The following is a 21,731-nucleotide window of genomic DNA, read 5'->3' as shown; positions in this document are numbered from 1 at the left end:
TTCTGCTCACGGCTCTGCCATCTCAGCGTTCACCGTTCATCTCAATGCGCCCAGTTGCTGTGTTGTGTTTGTGAATATGTGTGAATGGTGAGTGGATTGTGTGCATGTTTATGCGAGAGGGAGTAACAAGTAGCTGTGGTTGGTACTGTTCCTTCCCATGGCGAGGAAACAGCTTGTGATCCCGAGGAAAAGTGACTACCGCAGCACGCCGGCACATTGAACCTGACTTCTGAATTCGTGTTAGAATAGAAGCTGCAACAAAATATTATATATTATATATTATTGCACAATTAGAAAATTCCTTTAACCCTTTGCGGTTGTTTGTCTGCTCTCAGCCACCATAGCAAGGAAGTATACTATTTTTGTACTTTATGCCAAAATATATGAGGGGCTTAGAATGCAAGGGGTGTAAGTGACTTGATCGATTTCTCTTCATCAACTTTTTCTTTAGTTAATAACTCAACTGCAAAAACGTTCCAATTTGACTTTGCTATAAAATCCGATAGATGAGGTTCTGACCTATCTTCCACATTTTCAAATATAGCTGCGAATGAGTTTGCAGCTATGTTAGGACCAAAAGAGAGAGTCGATGTAGAGAAATTGATCAAATCACTTACACCTCTTTCTTTCTAAGCCCCTCATATATGAGGTGCTAAAAATGCAAGGGGTGTAAGTGACTTGATCGATTTCTCTTCATCAAGTTTTTCTTTAGTTAATAACTCAATTGCAAAAACGTTCCAATTTAAGTTTGCTATAGAATCTGATAGGTGAGGTTCTGACCTATCTTCCACATTGTCAAATGCAGCTGGGAAATCGATCAAATCACTTACACCCCTTTCATTCTAAACCCCTCATATATAGGTTCATACTTTTCCTAAAATAATTTTAATGTCTAGTGAATCTGTTAACGAATTCAGACGGTGGTCAATGCTTAATGGGCTTTATTCCCGAATACACGTTACGGTGAGAACAATATAACGTGTATTCGCGATGATAACGGTACACTGTCGACATCTGAATACGAAATTAGTTTTCCATTATAACCTTATCATTATAATATAAAATCATCTCCTGATACAATTTTTGTGAGAAATTATTTCACCACATTGAGAAAACAAAGTTTTCCATTCACATTGAATACTAATTTAATACAAGTGCACCCGTGGCCGAGTGGTTAACGTCTCACATTATCATGCCGGGTGTTCGGGTTCGATTCCCGTTCTGGCCGGGGGATTTTTCCTTCGACTTGCATTGTGATCACGCGTATTCTAGAGCTTGCCCCTCGGAAAATACATTCAAGGCGTGTTATTTAGCTTAAGAAATCTCAGTTAAGTATTAATAAATGACGCTAGTTAATGCATACGTTGAGACGGCAAAAGTTCCACAGGGACGTCATTCAAGAAGAAGGAAACTAATTGAATACGGAGAAGTTGATTTTCATTCATAATTTCTATTTGAAAGTTTCATTCGTTTTGCTTGAAAACCCATTATTTACTTTGACGCTTAACTAACTCGTAAAACGTAATTCAATGGCGTACCGTTCATTTTATTTTCACCGTGAAGTACATTCGGAAATAAAGCCTGATGAAAGGCCTAATGGTAAACTCCATGCATTGCGGCAAAGAGCATTGTTCTGTTGTTCAAATAGAAAGATAGAGGAAGAAACTCGCCGAATTAATATTTTGGTGATAAATCCGAGCACTTGAACTGCATTTTGGGGACTGTTTCGAAAGATGTCATACGAATTATAGCACACATTTTTAAAATGAAAACAAAAAACATGTGTTTCAATACAATACTTAGTAAATACTTATCTTAAGTTTACATAAAAATAAATAAATCATGTTCATCTTTCATAATCTCACAAGTTATACATATTCTGCACGTAATCTCACATAGTTATACATCACTGATTTGTCAATAAAAATAATTCCGACCGCAAAGGGTTAATAGTGAAAAAGTTATAGTCAGTTAGGAAATATTATGGTGATCTCAATGTCGTATGTTTCAAGGTTGTTTTTTTTCGAAGGGACTCTGGAAGGGGTTGTAGGTGTACAAAAATGTACACGATGGGGGGGGGGGATCAACAGACATATCAACGTGTACGTTAGAGTTCCAATGGATTTATGGATGTGACCTTCGAATTTTCAAACTGGGCTTTATTAAAAATGTTGATTCCCATGAAAAACTACCCTATGAAAAATATCAGCCCAATCGGACTTCATTTACTAGTGTCGCACAGCCGTCAAAGTTTGAGTTTTTTGAAAACCGAAAAATGATCCAAGAGGGGTCGATTTTTCGATTTTTTGGTGCCAAAGGTCTTCAAATTGCCTGAAACGTTGAGTCATCTCGAAGACTTTTTTTGTCAAAAATCGACACTGCGGGCGTTTTTTACGAGGCAAAATGTATAGTTTAGGGTGCCAATGAAAATCGCCATAACGATCTAAAAAATTTAGACAAATTGTTAATTAAAAGTCAGGGCTGCGTGTTCTTTCAAATTCTAACGATTGAAAGCAGTCTTCGGGCATGCCGATTCGATAGAGAGTACATTCTTGTATTGATAATAAAACGCAAATCTTTCAGTATTTTTTAAGATTATTTATCAGCGTCAAGCATTTTAGTCTTGTGCATTAAATTAAGCGACTCTCCAACATTTATTACACGGAACATGAGTTCCCTTCCTAGATGACATAATACAAAATTCTACATCTTGAACGAAGTGCAAATATAACAAACAATCCCTCTCAAACAGCGATAAGCACACCATTATGCACCGAGGCTGTTGAGAAAGATAATGATGATTCTGAGCGGTCTTGCATTCAGAATCAGTCCAAGCTGGGTGGATCGTGCTGTGAAGCTGTAAATAAGTTCCTATCTTATCTTAGCAGCTGTTAGCAGTGGTATAAACATTTATGTCTGACAGCTTGTCTTGCTGTAATCACAACAAAAAATCATCAACAACAATGTCGACAGATAAGAAAATTGTCAGTTCATTCAATAATACTACATTCATTGAACATGCATATACATGCAAATTTTTTATATTACTATTGCATTGGTATGACATTTTTCGTCGGGAATTGCATATGTACAATCACGACACTTTGGGACAGTGTGAGATGGGTAAACTTCTGTACACATTCCTCTCATTAGCATTCATCAGGGGTGACTAATGAGAATATTCAGCAAAAAAGAAAAACAACTCAACAGCGACGGAATGAGACAAGTCTCGCACCGGTGTCATGCCAACGTGAACAACAGAGAAGGCATGATGAGCTCACGCTTCACTGGACGTGTTGCTTGACGTGACATGTGGCTGGGTGTGTGTTTGTGACAGCGAGCCCTCGGAGCAAGTGTATTCCGATTGGGTTTTGCTTTGCTTCTGGTGAGACGATTGCCACGGAAGAGGAATCGTACGTTCCGACGTCGAGACCAAGCCTGTTCATTAGTTTCTGTTCTCGTTGTATGCGGTGGTATCACAAGACCCACACAGTAGCGTTCGGACCTAGGTGGCGGAATTTTAGCATGTAAATGACAAACAGGATAATGGCCCACAATGAACCATAATGAACGGGGGACGTAAGAAAATTATTTTTTCAAGTAAATCGAACGAATCAAAAACAGTCTGTTTCATTATACCATGGACAGACACAAGGCGTGTAGAAGTATATCCTAAGGTGGGCCAACTTGCTAAAACCACTCTTCAGCCATATTGGAAGTCTACTGTGGTTTGTTTGTAAACAAAACACAATACGCTAGTGCCGAAGCTCGCTCCTGATCAGTCTGTCTCTTTCACGCTACAAGCAAATAATTCCCCTTCTGCTTTCTTCCGTACTGCTTTCATATACCGCTCCCCTACCCAACTTAGTGACGAAACGGCCTCACCTAGTACCATAGACCCGTCTTGGACAGACATACAGCCGTACTAGCGTTGTACAGTTTTCGAGTGTTTCATTTGTATGGCAGCCTCCCCTTAGAGAGGGGGGAGGTTCAAACCCAATGTCCTGGAAAAAAGGTAATGAAGATGGTCGAGTTTCGAGCGACATAGCATGCGCTGCCATAACTATTTCGCAAATAGTGACGTCAGTCGTTCTGTTTATCTTTGATTGCCCACCGCATCCATATAAAAATGCTATTTTCAGGAAGTAATTTATCAATTAAAAACGTACATTTTCGTAGAGCTCCCGCTGAATATGTGGCTAATGTGATAGCTGGGAGTGAATATTTGTGAAATCTCGTCGAAAAAGACGGATAAAAGTGATATTTCCATATGCCATTTTCACGAGTTCATTGTTTTACCGTTATGAAGTGTATGTTTCGAAGTCTCTCAGTGTTGGTGTATATGTTGTGAGATAATAATCGCCAATTAATCAAAGTTTCACCGGAAATGTTACTGCTTTCAAGAACTAAGCATACGACTGCTCTCTCGATCTTTTTACCACATGAATAATCGAAATAAGCCACGATATAATTGCCAACTGTTAAAAAACAACCAGTTGAATGATTTCATGAGAATTGTGGCTCAAATTATCATGCAACCGTGAGTTTATTGAACATTGTTTTGTATCTTCCATATACATTCCATATTGAATGCAAATAATTACGACACGATATTTTGCTTGCCAATACAGATATACTTCGCCTACTGCTCCACCTCTATATGTACCTCATTAGTTCAAACCATAGAAACATTTATTGCACCCTAAAACCTTCATATGCAAATTTTATATGGTAAAAAGAACTTTCCCATAAAAGTAATACACATATTCCAAACTAACATAACAATTGAAAATTTTCGGAAAACTGAAGGGAAATGTGAAAATTCGAAAGATTCAATTCGCATATATTCTACAATTACATATTGACAAGCGTTGTTAGTCCATTTGATGTTTGCGCTAACGAAATTGATCTTCGTTCGAAAGTGGAAATGGGTTTTAATGTGATAAAACTCCTATATCATCTTCTATCTCTATGAATAAAATTAGATCGTCGAATGTGTTGATAAGAGCAAAACTTGGAAAAGGAATTGTCCGATTTAGGGCCGTCTGCATCATATTTTCTGTATCAAACGTTTATTTCATGTGACGGAGAAACATGTTATTTGCAATTGGTTGAAAATTTTGAACGAGAATTGTGTCTGAAAATAATTTGATATTAAAATGACGAGTGTTGGTAGAAGTACTAGGAAATTTATAGTAAAAGGTAATTTTAAAGGGTAGATTAGAAGATCATTCAATGATCAGTTCTGCGATTGGATCCATGAACGTGCGCTTAACTTGAGCATGAGCTTGGGTAGACTGTACAATTCGTAGTTGCTCTCCGTGATTGACCTGAACCAACCAAATTGCACAAAGAACACACAGAATGACGCTTGGGACTAGCAAATCATTCTCGTTGTGCAATTTTCGCTGATTCGAGCTTTAAATGGTCAATAACGACGCCGGCTACGTCCTTACAGTCACCAGGGGAAGAGAAGGAATATTAGTATGATATTCGCCGCCCGAAGGCCAGAAGGGTCGCCTCTATAGCGTGGTTCCCTAGCGTTTATCAAGGAAGGGATAGTTGTTAGTGGGAATGGTTAAGAAAAATCAGGATTCACTGCGGTAAGTGATGTGATTTCCTAAACGCAGAGTTTCAGCTATGTGACGGAAACCTGAAAAGGTAATCCACAGCTCCTATAATTGTCTTGAAAACATGTGTATAATCAGATGTCTCATGAATGTGCGTGTGAAACATCTTTCGATGACCTAACAAGGCCTAATCTAACCTAACCTTACCTAGAGAAATGTTGTGTTTCTCGATATTCTAATCATATATGATTTCTCCTTGAAACAAACACACAACATGTAATACTGAACTCTGGTCTGAGCACTCCTGAAATTCAAAGCAATAATGGCAACACTGCTGAATTGTATGTGTCGTAACGCTTTCGTATATTTAATTGCCCTGGTCTGCATTGATGCATACCAACACTTGCATATAGCTCCGCATCACACAATACATACTTGCGAGCTCAAAAATGGCAAGAAACGAACACTTTCACATATAATTCTGAGTGTGCTAACAATGATGATGTTGTGATAACAACACTGCACATGACCGGCATGAATACGCATATTTAAACTTCTAAACAAAAATAAATGTAGGGGAATACACAAACACGATTTCACCATCCGGTTATGAATTTTCTCTTATCTCGCTAACTAGAAAAAATAACTGTGATAATAACACAACGCAATTACACACACCAATCGCTCTATATATACATTCGCTCATAGCGATTTTCACGCTTCTTTCTCTATATTTTACACACGCGCTGCAGAGAAACGCCAACACACCAATGGCGAAGTAGTACCACCGGGAAATCAAACTTCTCGAAATATTCACATAGAACTTTAGCCAGATATATCCATTTGGAGTGCACAAAAGCACAAGGCACTCCGCCGCGGGTCCCATACACCATCTATCACTTGAACGACAAAGAAAAGTCACATGAGGGTTGTGTCCGAGACACGACCGTATAATTGACGTAGGATTTCGTTAGGTTATCTGTTGATTTTGGATATGTGTGAAGAATTACATCGTTAAACTCTTTGATAATGATTTGGTGGACCTGAAAAGGGCCGTTTTGTTTGGTTGTTGGGTATTGTTTGTTCATTCGACCAGTGTTTAACGGGTGATGACAGAAGGATGATAAACAGTCGTTGGATGGTGCGTATCAGATAAAGGATACCGAAGTGGAATGAGACATGATGAGAACCACCCTCTGTGATCGTAGACGAGATGCCTCTTGTGATATGTATGGATGGAATAAAGAAAAAAAAATCACCACTGTAATATAAGATAATTATTAATACCCAATTACACAATACACAATTATCAATTTTTCTCATCAGTAAAAACATGTTACTTTAATATAGCGAAAATATATTTGAAATGGGAATTGTTTATTCAACCCAATGCGAATTTTAATTGGACTAACAACACATAATACTATATGTAGAGCATATGGGAAATCACTATTTCTTCGCTTTTCCAATTTTTCTCGCCGTTTAACTTTCCTTGGGTGAAAATGAACACAACATAACAGACAGCTTAAACCAAACGATAAATCGTTTCATATATCAAGTCATTTTTAACCCCTTCCCGTATTATTTAATACGTCACAAATCAATTGATTTCACTACTCTGCTCTGTTCTAGTGTCCTATGTTATGTAAGTACACCACGAGTGAGACTCGATGTTGTGCGGGGAAGGGTTAACACAACGGCTATCGTATACAATTTTACACTTACATTTGAGCTAAATTTTTCACAATGCACAATCGGACATTGATATGGAATTTCACGAAGCAACCAACATTATAGTTCCAAATTTAAATTTTATTTGCTAGAATTAATCGTATCACTCCCCTTACTAGCAATATGAAAATGCCCCCGACTTTCATGTATTTGAAATGCCGATTTCCATCAGGCAGTTTGGTTTTGATGTCTCTGTTAGGGAACACATTCCGGCGGGAGCAAAAGCTCCCCCTACTTTCATGTATTTGCAATGCTGATTTCCCCCAGGCAGCTTGGTTTTGATGTCTCTGTTAGGGAACCGCCGCATGTGTTGTCAATTTCGACCAATCAGAAGTGGGTATTTCCGTTAGGATAGGGGTTGAGATTTTTCAATTGTTTGGTAGTAAGTTTATTGATATATATTACTTTATTCAATATAAAAAATTGTTATAGAGTGCCGGAATCGATTGAGGCAAAAATTTCATCAATCCATCATGAATTGACTGAGCAATAAGCGTTTGAAATTGGACAATTTTCACGATGAGCTCGATTTTCGATTTTCAATTTGTGCCCCAATATGTTCCCGAAAGACGTAATCCTACGTCAAAAACATGAGTACTCAAGCAGAAAAAACATGCATTTTTCTTATACAACTGATTATTTTCCTCTTATATTAATTTCATGAAATGCCCAATCATCCCAGTTGATCATCACTGCACACTATAATACACGAGTTAATAACTGTATCGCGAAAATATAAGGGAAACACTTAGCAAATAGAATCGGCCAAAAACACGTTCAAGCATGTTTGACGACGAAGAATAGTCAAACGAGGAGCAATGTAAAAAACATCCTCTCGCGACGACTGCCCGATCGAAACTCAGGATCCATGAACGTGCGCTTAGTAAGAAAACGTGGATATGATAACGAAAAATAACTTTTGGGCGGGACGAAGTTTGCCAGGTCAGCTAGTTTAATAAATACATTTTTGTGATATTACCCATGCAGCATTAAGTGCGCTACACATACAGCGTTACCGTCATCGTCCCGTCAAATATTCTCTTGGACTTATTTTGCCGACGTCAAATTGCCGGTGATTGTGTATGTGAGTGCTACCATACGATTTCCATGGGAGAATATTTGACATTTCATTCCTTCACGTTGACTTAACGGTGACGGGACGTTGTATGTGTAGCGCACTTGAGTCGTAATTTTTTGGAACATTGAGTTAGTTTTCTAATGAATAATGGGTGGGTTGTATCTATGATAAAACCGCAAAGTTGACGTAGGCTTACTAATGATTTGTTTGTATTGATTAAATTATCAAATGAATGGGTGTTGTGTTCAAACCCGAATGTCCACGAGAACGCCAGGGGGAGGGATGTAACCAATATCCACGTTTGTCCACGAAGGGGGAGTTCAAAATCGTGGTTGTTCTGCCCAAGTAGTATGTAGACAGCCCCTAATATCATAACAAAAAGAAATAAGTTTTATATATCTTTTGGTTTTACTGATTTTTTCCTCCAGCATATGGTTTCATCACTCAAACGTTTCGTTATCATGAGTTTATTGGGGTCAATGTTTATTCACCTAATTCACAAAACTAGACAACGGCTCGACTTATTCATCAGCAACCGCGGCCGAACGGTCGAGTCAGACGACCTACTCGTCTGGTTTTAGTTGAGCTAGATTTCCGGAATAAAAAAAACAAATGAGACGAGCGCTCATCTTCTCGTCTCTGGAATAGGGCCATCTGATAGAGACCTGGAATAGGGAGATCTGATCGAGGCAAAATTCAAAGCGACGTGTATTGGCAGGATACCAAGACTTCCTTGAAAATGACTGTGCGATGACGACGACGTACCTCTCTATGAGTAGAACGAAGTAAAGGAGACCATTAACCAACCAAAGAACCACAATACAGCTGTTAAGGATGATCAGTGGAACTCTTACAGTCGTGTCCGGGAAACTTTGTGCCCTATTATGTAAATCGAATCGAGAAGTCGATACAATCACTATCACACCTAGCAAAACTTCATATTTTGTAAATTGAGACAATCTCTTACGGAGCTCGAACTTCACGTGTTGAAAATTGCATATATTTATATCTCCCAATATTCCATTGGAAGAAATCCTCTTGTCTTTCCACGCTAACAATATTTTGTTCATAGCGAGTACCGTTACATATATTCATAGAAAATCCTTATACATTCGTAAAAAAGTCCAGTAGACATTGAAATTCGTTTGTATCGTTCAATACAGTATTTAGTATGATTCCTTGTTGTGGTGGCTGAGAGCAGACAAACGACCGTAGAGGGTTAACGCGTTTTTTGCGCAATTTTCAAATTAAGTTACCGCATAAAAAAACCTGAGCAATATCAAATCTCTTTCTCAGCTCACATTTCTTGCTCATGCTCTCTTAGAGCATATGACGGTAATTATTGCTTGCGACGGAACTTAGCGCTTATGACGGAAATTAGTGCCGAGAATTAATCGAGCAAATGAAACCAAAAGGCATATTGAGGTTTCAGGGTGCAATGAATGTTTCTATGATAGTTAAACTCTCCACCCCTCTCTCTAAGGGGGAACTGCCATACAAACGATACACAAATTTCTGAATTACTCGAGAATTAATCAAACGAAACCAAATTTGGCATGTAGAGGTTTTAGGATGCAATAAAAGTTCCTATGGTAGTTAGACATTCCTCCCGCTCTCTAAGGGTGGGCTGTCATACAAATGAAACACAAATTTCTGCATAACTCGAGAACTAATAAAGCACAATTTGGGATGTGAGGGTTTTAGGGTATGAGAAATGTTACTATGATGGTATGACACCGCTAGCTCCTCTGTAATGGAGAGGGGTCCCATAAAAATATTACACATATTCCAACCAAACATGACAGTTGAAAATTTTCAGAAAACTCTGAAGGAAAAAGGAAAAATTTGGAAAATTAAATCCCCATATGTTCTACAATTACATAGTGACAAGTGCTGTTAGTTTATTTGATGTTTGCGCTAGCGAAATTGATCTTTGTTCGAAAGTGGAAATGGATTTTAATGTGATGAAACGCACTCCTATATCTTCTTCTATCTATACCAAAAAAGGATCGCCGGATGTGTTGATAAGAGCAGACCTCGAGGAAGGAATTGTCTGATTTAGGGCTGTCTTTAATCTATCATATTTTCTGTATATAACATTTATTCCATGTAACGGAGAAACATGTTATTTGCAAGTGGCTCAAGAATCTTGAACGAGAATTGTGTCTGGAAATAATCTGATATTATAATTATGAGTTTTGTTAGAAATACTAGGAATTTTATAGTAAACGATAAATTCAACGGGGTCCTAGAGGCGAATGAACTGTAAAGTTTAAAGCCTCTTAAAAACAAAGAATCAATCAATCAATCAACGGGGTCGAAGATTAATCAATGAACAGTTCTGCGATTGGGCCCATGAACTTGCTCATAATAAGAAAACGTGAATGTTTGAAGGCATTGATAACAAAAAACAAATTTTGGGCGGGACGAAGTTTGCCGAGTCAGCTAGTACAAATATAATTCGCATACTGCTTCACTTCGATATGTACTCATTGACGTTTCCCAAAGGAAAATATATCATGGACGCAAACCAAAACAAAATACAGTGGAACCCCGATTATCCGCGAGCGGATGATCCGCGGTGCGGATTATGCGCGACAGCGAGTTCCATAGTAAATCCATAAGCCTTTCCGGAATTATTCAGTGAGTTATAGTTTCATGCACTTTTGTTTTGGTCATGCCCTTCAAATTATCTGACCACTGATGTACACGACCTTGTAGATGGATAGTTTAATTATTTCTGTATTGATAAAACATAGTTTTCATGCTGAAATATCTTTTTTTCGTGTTTCGCACTAATTTTAGTCCTTTATTGCGTTATCCGCGATTTTCTATTCCGCGGATAACCGGGGCTCTACTGTAATACTTTTCAAAATATGCGACAAGCAAAACAAATAACCGAAAAAGTATGACAGTTGTACCGATAGCTTTTACTTGGTCGATGCTATCGACTTGCTTGGTATCTGTAATAGCAAAATAGAGCTAACGAACATTTGTATAATAATTTGTACGTGCCGACTGATAGTCAGAATTGTAGATACAACTACCGGAGAAATGGGGAAGGGTTCTTCTTCTTCTTCAATGGCACTAACGTTCCTAGAGGAACTTCGCCGTCTCAACGTAGTATTACTTGCGTCATTTTTATTAGTACTTAGTTAAGATTTCTATGCCAAATAACACGCCTTGAATGCATTCTGAGTGGCAAGCTCTAGAATACGCGTGATCACAGTGCAAGTCGGAGGAAATTTCTTTGACGAAAAATTCCCCCGACCAGAACGGGAATCGAACCCGAACACCCGGCATGTTAGTTATGACGCTAACCACTCGGCCACGGGTGCACAAAGGGTTAATTTACTCTATTAAAAAGGTGACAAGTTGACGAACTATCGTGATTCTTCTCCGCCGATTATTCAATACCTTATCCTTTCATGACAGGCTATCAGGATGTGTTCGTGCTTACTTTTCTTTAGGATTGCAATTATGTCAGGGAGTTAGAAATTAAACGATCAGCATTTTTCATGTAAAACATATGTATTCCTCATCTATAAGTTTGTCGTTTGTGAGTGAAGCTCTACTTCAGCTGCATCCGTCCTGAACATCTCCTTAAATGCTAGGATTTCCTACCAGTTCAATCTCACTAGTGCGGAGATGTCGCGAAAACTTCGCGGAGGCAGTTCGTTTTTGTTATTATGACTTAAGAGTACGATTCGGTTTATTTCGTCATTCTAATAACTTCGTAATAATTCTATACAGCTATGCTCTGACTATTTTTTTGTTTGTGTTGACGATGAACGAATAGAAACTAAACAGACAAAAGTATACACGAGAATTGTTAACTGAAAATAAGTAATGAATGGAAATTTCCTGCATGCCGCCGATTTGATGCAGGGAGCTTTAAATCTAAATAATCACTACGAAAAGAGCAATCGGCGAGGTGTGAAATAACACAAATTATATTCGTTCCGTGTGATTTCCTTCCACAAAGGTGACTGCTCCTTGCTCTGTGTTTTGTGGGCTGTTTTAATTTAAAACAACCGTCGCCTCTATCAGAATTTTCACAGAATAATTTACAATCGCGTTCAGTCACTGATAGAAAGGCTGCACTGAGAGAGGGAGTTTGGCCTATTCTTAAGAACCACTAAGTTGATTTCAGTTGAAAACATGAGTTATCTTAAATGCTTCTCATGAAATACGTCCCGAATGGAGGTAGTTTGAAGGATTTCTGAAAACTTGCTAGGGTTTTTTTTTCGTGTGAACACAGTGAAATCCTTCCAAATAGCTCCTTAAGGCTATGTTATCTTAGTAATTATGGTCTAAAACCTACACCACCGAGAACGTTCTTACATCATACCACCCATTCCACCCATACCGCCCATTCCTCCCATGCCACCCATTCCTGGCATACCACCTGCACCTTCAGGCTTAGGTTCCTCCGTTACAACACATTCGGCTGTGGAAAGTAGCGAGGCGACACCAGATGCATCGGTAAGGGCCGTTCGCACGACCTTGGTCGGATCGATGATGCCTCGTTCAATCATGTTAACGTATTCACTGTTCAGCGCATCATATCCGAAGTCTCCCTGCAGATCCAGCACCTTGGCAACGACAACCGATCCATCGACGCCAGCATTCTTAGCAATCTGAGTGCATGGCTGGTGCAGCGCCCGACGCACAATGTCAATTCCCTGCTTCTGATCATCGTTGGCGGCTGTGAGATTTTCCAGCGCCTTGATGCAACGCAACAGAGCGGTACCACCACCGGGAACAATACCCTCCTCAACGGCAGCGCGTGTAGCACACAGGGCGTCATTCACACGATCTTTCTTCTCGTTCACCTCCACCTCACTCGAACCACCCACCTTGAGGACGGCCACCCCGGATGACAGACGGGCTAGACGTTCCTGGAGTTTCTCCTTCTCGTACTCGGAGGTAGTATCGGCGATCTGATCCCGGATTTGCTGGACGCGAGCGTTGATATGCTCGGTGCTTCCCTTGCCCTTTAGCATGAGACAGTCGTCTTTGGTGATGGAAATTTCACCAACCTATAAATAAAAAAAGGAAATATCAGAAATGAGCTGTTCCACCGCAAACGACAATTTTTATCATAAACTAGCTGACCCGGCAAACTTCGTCCCGCCCAAAATTTGTTTTTTGTTATCAATACCTTCAAACATTCACGTTTTCTTACTCATGGGTCATGGTAAGTTCATGGGTCCAATCGCAGAACTATTCATTGATTGATCTTCTATTCGACCTCGTTGAATTTACCTTTTACTATAAAATTCCTAGTATTTCTAACAAAACTCATCATTATAATATCAGATTAGTTTCAGACACAATTCTCGTTCAAGATTTTTCAACCACTTGCAAATAACATATTTCTCCGTTACATGGAATAAATGTTATATACAGAAAATATGATAGAATAAGGACAGCCCTAAATCGGACAACTCCTTCCTCGAGTTCTGCTCTTATCAACACATCCGGCGATCCTTTTTTGGTATAGATAGAAGAAGATATAGGAGTGCGTTTCATCACAATAAAATCCATTTCCAGTTTCGAACAAAGGTCAATTTCGCTAGCGCAAACATCAAATAGACTAACAGCACTTGTCTCTATGTAATTGTAGAACATATGGGAATTTAATTATTTTCCGAGTTTTCCCTTTTTCCTTCACGGTTTTCCGAAAATTTCCAATTTTTATGTTTGGTTGGAATATATTTGGTTGAAATATGTGTAATATTTTTATGGGACCCCCTCTCCATTTCAGAGGAGGGAGGGGTGTCATACCATTATAGAAACGTTTCTCATACCCAAGAACCCTCACATCCCAAATTGTACTTGATTAGTTCTCGAGTTATGCAGAAGTTTGTGTTTCGTTTGCATGGTAGCTCCCTTTAGAGAAGGCGGAGAGGAGTGTATTCACCATAAAAAGTTTCGTGATCCGTAAAACCTTCACATGCCAAATGTGGCTCTATTTGATTGATTAGTTTTCGAGTTATGCAGAAATTTTTGTTTCATTTGTATGGCAGCCCCCCTTATAGAAAAGGGAGGACTATCTAACCACCGTAAAAACATTTATTGCACTCTAAAACCTCCACATGCCAAATTTGGTTTCATTTGCTTGATTAATTCTCGAGTAATGCAAACATTTGTGTTTCATTTGTATGGCAGGGCCATACAATGGCAGGGGGGGGGGGTGTTGGAGAGTCTAAGCCTCATAGAAACATTGATTGCACCCTAAAACCTCAATATGCCTGATTCGGTTTCACTTGCTTGATTAATTCTCGAGTAATGCAGAAATTTGTGTTGGAGCCCCCCTTAGAGAGGAGAGTGGAGAGTCTAACCACCATAGAAACATTCATTGCACCCTAAGAGCCCCCGCAGACTGCAGATTGTTTTACGGCCGATAGTTTGATCGACCGACTTAATTAGTATGGAGAGATATGCATATGCGCACATTATACCGATTCAGTTGATTAGGTTTTTGCACTACCAGGCCAACTCGATCAAACTTTCTGTCGATCAAAAGTATGCAGTCTGCGAGGGCTCTAAAACCTCAATATGCCAAATTTGGTTTCATTTGCTTGATTGATTCTCGAGTAATGCAGAAATTTCTGTTTCATAATCATGGCAGCCCCCCCCCCTTAGAGTGGGGGGGTGGAGAGTATGATCACCATAGCACATAGCAACATTTATTGCACCCTAAAACTTTAATATGCCTATTTTGGTTTCACTTGGTTGAATAATTCTCGAGTAATGCAGAAATTTGTGTTTCAATTTCATTTTAATCCCCGAGTAATGTAGAAATTTGTGTTTAATTTGTATGGGAGTTTTTGATTCCATTATTTCGTACGTTGCAGTGCGTTCCAACGTTAACGTTCCCAGTCAGTCGATTGAGACAACCAACTCGAGCGTTCCTGAATACATTCAAATAGTTGATATTGATATTTGTGACGAATCAATCTCAAGTATATTCAGAGCGCCGAAATGCAAGACAAAAATTGGTTCTGTTAATTATGTTATTAAGAATTATCACGAGATAATCAACAGCATTAGAAAACACATCTTTGCTCCAAATACAGAAGTTAAATTTGATGAAAATAAAACCAGCGAATTGTATGAAATAATTGAGCAACTCAATGAAAAGTTTACAAGAGAAGGAACAAAATGGCTGAACTATTTCAGCTATTGACTGTATTGCCTAAATCATGGACAGCCGAGAAAATAAAAACAATATTCCATACAACTTTATACAAGGCAAAGGAAACAAAAAAGAACTGAATTACAATTACAAAAAGATTACTTGAGGAAAGTCCTTAGGACACAGTTCACTCGAATACAATGTATTTGTAAGATTCGCCACGAACCATATCTTTTGTAAACTCGCCGTCGTAGATCTCGTAGCCTCCGGATTTGGTGAGTTGTCCTTTCAACAGATGGACACAGCGACACTTGTGGTTTTTTTTTATAAAACATATCGTTGATTTTATTGTATATAAAAGATTATTTACATCGAAATCAACTTTCGTATCTTAGACACAGGGTGTCGACTCGAAATCCGAAAAAAAATTCCTTGATATTCGCTGAATTCGCAGTAATTTTTCAGAAAAATTCCAGATGTAGACTAGTAATCTAATTCTCTAATAGTACTTAACCTGCAGTTCCTAAAACATTCAATTAACTTAAACAATGAAATTTAAAAACGACTGGCGATATTTTCCAATAAATGAATTGTTTGTGATTTTTAATTTAGTTAAACGACGACAGAGAAGTGTAGTAGAAGATTTAAAAAAATGGATTTACTAACACAGTTCAAAGTAATCTTGACAGAACTTTAAATACTAGTACAGAATGAGACATTTTCATTTTGATTCGGATCAATTTCATGAAACTGTTACGATTTTAACGAAATACTTTATCTTTCGACTCCCTTCTGTTCGATTTCCAAAATTTTCCACTGATACGTCCAAAATCTGTCAAATATCAAAATAAAGGGTGTGTCACATCAAATTGCATCACGGAAAAAATGCTTATAATCAGATAAGAGTGTATAGATCACGTTGGCCATGCTTCACTGTCAATTTTTCGTAAATTTGGAAAAATGTCGTCGAACGAAAAAGAGCGTCGTGAATTAATCCTATGCACTCATTTCGAGAATCCGGAGTTGTCACATCGGGACATTGGTAAGATGCTGGGAATCGTCCAATCCACGGTCAGCAGAGTACTAAAAAGATACTTCGAGAACCTAACCATCGACCGGAAGGTGAAGAAAGGCAAAAACGGATGCTCCGTCAGTGAAAAAGATCACAAGCGCGTAGTTAAGCAGTTTAGACGTGATCCGAGAAGTTCGGTCCGGGATGTCGCTTGAAATAATAAGCTGAATTTGTCAAGTTCATTCGTCCAGCGGACCAAGCAGCGGGAGGGCCTGCGTACATACAAGGTTCAGAAGGCTCCTAACCGCGACGAAAGGCAAAACATGGTGGGGAAGACGCGAGCCCGGAAGCTGTACACCGAAATGCTGACGAAGCCGCATTGCCTGGTAATGGACGACGAAACCTACGTCAAAGCGGACTTTCGTCAGCTGCCGGGCCTGTTGTTCTTCTCCGCAGAGGACAAATTCAGCGTTCCGGAGGAGATTCGCAAGCAGAAACTATCCAAGTTTGCCAAAAAGTACATGGTGTGGCAAGCGATCTGCTCTTGCGGAAAGCGGCTTCGTGATGACCGGCACGGTAAACGGGCAGGTTTACCTCAAGGAGTGCCTACAGAAGCGCTTACTACCACTATTGAAGCAGCACGAGGGCCCGACCATCTTCTGGCCGGATCTCGCTTCGTGCCACTATTCAAAGGACGTGTTGGAGTGGTACGAAGCAAACGAGGTCACCTTCGTGCCAAAGGAAATGAACCCGCCCAACGCGCCGGAGCTTCACCCAATAGAGAAATATTGGGCGATTATGAAGCAGGCCCCCCGGAAGAACCCAAAAGTTGTCAAATCGGAGGCAGACTTCAAGAGAAAATGGATTCCTGTTAAAAAAAACTACAACCTGACGTTGTACAGAACCTTATGGACGGGTAAAGAGGAAGGTGCGAGCATACGGGTTTGGGCTCGAAGTATGAAGAAAAAGAAAATGCCAAAAGTTGTTTAATAGTTTTTATTTTACTGTCTAAAATGTTCAAAAGGATCGGTCTACTGGGCGAATTTCTACAGCGTTTTTTCCGTGATGCAATTTGATGTGACACACCCTTTAGTCAAAATCTTCTCGAATCGTTTTCCATCCATTTTTTATCGGAATTAATGATGGAATGATCAAGGATGCATCAACGCTTCATAAGCTTTAAAACCAGTGCTTTGCATATCAGACGAAATTTCATAACTTGTCTGTCGTAAAAATTTGGCGAGTTTTTTTGAATCAATCAATCCTTTGATTAACCGTGCAAAATAAGCAATACGAAGCTACCCATATTCAAGAGTTTGTTGTTCTAAATTTTGAAAGACCAGTTGCAGCTTGCGTAATGTGACCAATTCACGTTTATACCGCCCATCAAGAAGAAGATTGTTCGACCATCGATTGATATACAACTTTAGACTCTATTATATAAAGTTAAAAAAAATCAAGTTTCAAATATGGCTTATTCAAAGTTATGGTGAAAATTAATTGGTTTCGTGATTTTTGAAGCTTTTATTTTGACAAACGCCAGGAATTGTTGTTTTTGGGGTAAGGATGTTTCACAACTTCATCCTGTACTAAATTTTCTCATCTTTCAAATGAAAGTAACTGAAACGTCCTACTTTGCGTATTCTTCGAAGAAGGGCCAATTTAGACCAGCAGAGCTCGAAACAAAAGAGAAGTTCAATAACTCCGTCATTGTTGAAAAAAAAACCAAAAACTTTCTTTTTGAGAAAATTGAGTTTTAAGTGTTATTTTCGAAATAATTTTTTTTTTTAACAGTACGTACTCTCTCCACATCTTCACAATAATAATCTATAACATTTCGGAAAGCACCAAATCAAACGGATCAACCGTTTCCGAGTTATATATTTTTTGAAAATTTTCAAGCAATTTTTGAGAAGGACATTTTGACTAGAGTCAAAATGGAAAACCGATGGTACAAATTGTACTTTTTGGTCATAAAGAATGTGTCTGCAAAATTTGAGTCAAATAAAAAAAAATACAAAACCTTCGAATTCAAATGGAATCGCTGGAATATGTTGTTACAAAATAAATAGTTAATTTCTTACCTGCCCAAGATCTGCCAGCTGCACATCCTCCAATTTTACAAGATTGGCATCATCACCGAAAACAATACCACCAGTACTGATGGCCATATCGGAAAGAGTGCTCTTCCTGTTATCACCAAAGCCAGGGGCTTTCACTGCTGCAACTTGCAGGCCAATCTTGAGTCTGTTCACGACCAGCGTACTCAGGGCCTCCCCATCGACATCTTCTGCGATGATAACCAACGGTTTACGCTGCGAATTAGCCAGCTCCAGCGCTGGAATGATTGATTGTACGCTCGAAATCTTTTTCTCTGAAAACAACACCAACGCATCCTGGAACTCGACCTTGGCGCCCTTGGTCGAGTTGATAAAATATGGCGAAATGTAGCCACGGTCGAACTTCATTCCCTCGATCACTTCCAGCTCATCGTGCAGAGTTTTGCCGTCCTTCACCGTAATGACACCATCCTTTCCGACGCGTTTCATTGCCTGACTGATCAAATCACCAATAGCGCGATCTCCGTTAGCAGAAATGGTGGCAACCTGTGCAATTTCCTCGGGTGAGGTAACTGTCCTTGAAAGCGTTTTGAGATGGTCTCTTACAGCGTCAACGGCAAGCATCACGCCACGACGGATCTCCACCGGATTGGCACCCTTGGAGATTTTTTCGAAACCTTCCTTGGCGATTGAGCGGGCCAAAACGGTGGCGGTTGTGGTCCCATCACCAGCTTCCTCGTTTGTGTTGTTCGCCACATCCTGCACCAGCTTGGCGCCAATATTTTGGAACTTACACTTCAGTTCGATACCCTTGGCCACAGTAACACCATCCTTTGTGATCTTCGGAGATCCCCAGCTCTGTTCCAGGATGACATTACGACCCTACAAAAAGTGATTACCATTATTTCCCAAACTTCTCGACTTGATAAAGCAACGCTCCTACCTTTGGTCCCATTGTGACGGCCACGGCATCGGCCAGAATATCAACACCCTGAAGCATCAATGCGCGCACTTCCGGTCCGAAGCGGACATCTTTGGCATAACCACGGTATCCAGCTGCGACCTGGCGCGCGACCGTGCAACGTAACGCTGTGGGTAGACGGAACATTCTGGAAACGGGAGGTATATTTCGAATTCAAAAATAATCTATGTTTTGCCTTCATTCATGTATTTAATATTCAGAATAGGTTCGATTGTGATTACATAAACTAAAACCCGGGTACATTTGCTTTGATGGCGGAAATCTCTGCGGCTGAAAGCGGCTTCAAATCAAACCCCCTCAAAGGCGAATCATGTTCTAGATCGCGCTGTTTACTGACGAGAACTTTCTGCTCGGTACGGATTTTTTTTATTTCCTGCTCTATATGTTCGGCGTCTTTCGCCAGCAGTTCCAGCGCTTTCGCTTTGTTCATTTTCATCAGCATCGAGCCAACAGTAATCCAAACTTTAGCATCGTCACGGGGAAAACTATTCCTAATGGTGCGAACGGCTTCTCGAGTCTCCTGGCGTCGCTTGTCAAGGGCTATCAGTTCTTGCTTTAGCATCAGAACCTGATCTGCAACGCGCTCCGTTGCTCGCAGAATTTCAATGGTTTTCTGTTCATTAGAAATTGGCATTGAGGTCGCTGGTTGAAATGGACCGAAAAAGATAGACGGAAATCTTGTTAGAATTCGGCGTAAAAATGCCGATATCTTGAAAAATTTCCTAAATATGTAAAGCAGGATTGATATCTGAACTACACTAATTGAGATTTTGTCTTCCAAAGTCCTAGTTTACATCGAACATATTTCATCATCCATTACTAGCATTGCATGCTTCGTTACGTAATAGCCGCTTCCAGTGGTGAGAAGCATCGACTCTCATCAACAACTTCAATCACAATTTCAAATTTGAAACATCATGACTTCGCAGCTAGAATGAGGAAGTGCAATTGATAGTGTTCTTAGTTCGCTCTTTAATATATTCTTATCGATATATTGATTGTGCGATCCATACAAATGCAGCCAAGTGAACTTTCTGGAACATAACCTATCTTCTGCTCCTACATTCGCCGATTTTCCTTCGTTTACGAGAAAAAATTTCAATCTATCCTCTGAAAGCTGCCGATTCCACTTACCTGACAATTATTCGTACTGATTCAATTCACTTCCGAACGGAACGAATAACTACTTTTTGAAACTGTTAATCTACAACCGGGTGATTGCACAAAAACCGACAGCAGTACGACACGTTTTTTCCTTCTGAACTTGGTAGTTGCGGGAGTGCCTACTTGAGCCTCTGGAAGAAGAACGATGAATGAACACAACCGAACAGCGAACGCAAATCATGAGCGGTTTGTTGACAATGTGTAGTGACGTTTCTAGAAAGACCAGAAAGACGCAGAGGGGTGTACATTTTTCACCGCTACTAAACTTTCCATACGAGATGCCGCTGTACAAAAATAAAATTGCATGCAAGCATTGCTAAACTCCTTCAATATTGACGAATTTGCGTTAAATTTGCAACCAGATAGCGCAGTGAGTAAAATGATGATGTTTTGTTTTGACGTAGAACTTCTTCTTCTTCTTCAATGGCACTAACGTTCCTAGAGGAACTTCGCCGTCTCAACTTGCGTCAGTATTACCGCCGTAGTATTACTTGCGTCATTTTTATTAGTACTTAGTTAAGATTTCTATGCCAAATAACACGCCTTGAATGCATTCTGAGTGGCAAGCTCTAGAATACGCGTGATCACAGTGCAAGTCGGAGGAAATTTCTTTGACGAAAAATTCCCCCGACCAGAACGGGAATCGAACCCGAACACCCGGCATGTTAGTTATGACGCTAACCACTCGGCCACGGGTGCACATACGTCGTATTGACGTAGAACTACGTCTTTCATTAAGGGTGCCAAATCAGAAAACAGGTCACGTTTTTATGAAATAAAGTTAACGTTAATAACTATTTTTGCCGCGAACGAATTTTAGCGATTTACATACTAAACGAATCGGAAATTCTCTAAGATTTGTTTAATATGCTATACATTAGAATCCCCTGGTTTGTAAATGGTTAAAATTCATAAAAACTTTAGGCGTTTCATTTTTCCATACATTTGTTCTGTCGATTTGTGTGCTTTCCCGAACAGAGCTGTCAATAA

The 21,731-nt window shown here is 39.6% G+C and overlaps 2 protein-coding genes across 2 annotated transcripts; both read right to left on the bottom strand.

Moving 5' to 3' along the window:
- Nucleotides 1-11,891: 11,891 nt before the first annotated feature.
- On the bottom strand, nt 11,892-20,852 carry LOC129777642 (heat shock protein 60A-like). Its single transcript, XM_055784019.1, has 4 exons — nt 20,712-20,852; nt 19,539-19,704; nt 18,620-19,477; nt 11,892-13,421 (listed from the first exon to the last, which is right to left on the bottom strand). Exons 2-4 carry the CDS (start codon nt 19,701-19,703, stop codon nt 12,720-12,722), a joined length of 1,725 nt encoding a protein of 574 aa, XP_055639994.1. The 5' UTR covers nt 19,704; nt 20,712-20,852; the 3' UTR covers nt 11,892-12,719.
- LOC129777643 (p53 and DNA damage-regulated protein 1) lies at nt 19,747-20,850 on the bottom strand. Its single transcript, XM_055784020.1, has 2 exons — nt 20,712-20,850; nt 19,747-20,219 (listed from the first exon to the last, which is right to left on the bottom strand). Exon 2 carries the CDS (start codon nt 20,209-20,211, stop codon nt 19,804-19,806), a length of 408 nt encoding a protein of 135 aa, XP_055639995.1. The 5' UTR covers nt 20,212-20,219; nt 20,712-20,850; the 3' UTR covers nt 19,747-19,803.
- Nucleotides 20,853-21,731: the final 879 nt, after the last annotated feature.

Source organism: Toxorhynchites rutilus, chromosome 3 (assembly GCF_029784135.1).
Source record: "Toxorhynchites rutilus septentrionalis strain SRP chromosome 3, ASM2978413v1, whole genome shotgun sequence".
Lineage (NCBI taxonomy): Eukaryota > Metazoa > Arthropoda > Insecta > Diptera > Culicidae > Toxorhynchites > Toxorhynchites rutilus.
Note: the sequence above shows the minus strand (reverse complement) of the source record. Positions and strands in the feature narration are given on the sequence as shown.

Excerpts from the sequence above, each read along its gene's own strand:
- LOC129777643 (XM_055784020.1), bottom strand. The coding sequence starts at position 20,211 with ATGCCAATTTCTAATGAACAGAAAACCATTGAAATTCTGCGAGCAACG.
- LOC129777642 (XM_055784019.1), bottom strand. The coding sequence starts at position 19,703 with ATGTTCCGTCTACCCACAGCGTTACGTTGCACGGTCGCGCGCCAGGTC. Across the intron at positions 19,478-19,538 it reads CCGTCACAATGGGACCAAAG|GGTCGTAATGTCATCCTGGA; the intron begins GTAGGAGCGTTG and ends CACTTTTTGTAG. Across the intron at positions 13,422-18,619 it reads AGCTGGCAGATCTTGGGCAG|GTTGGTGAAATTTCCATCAC; the intron begins GTAAGAAATTAA and ends TTTTATTTATAG.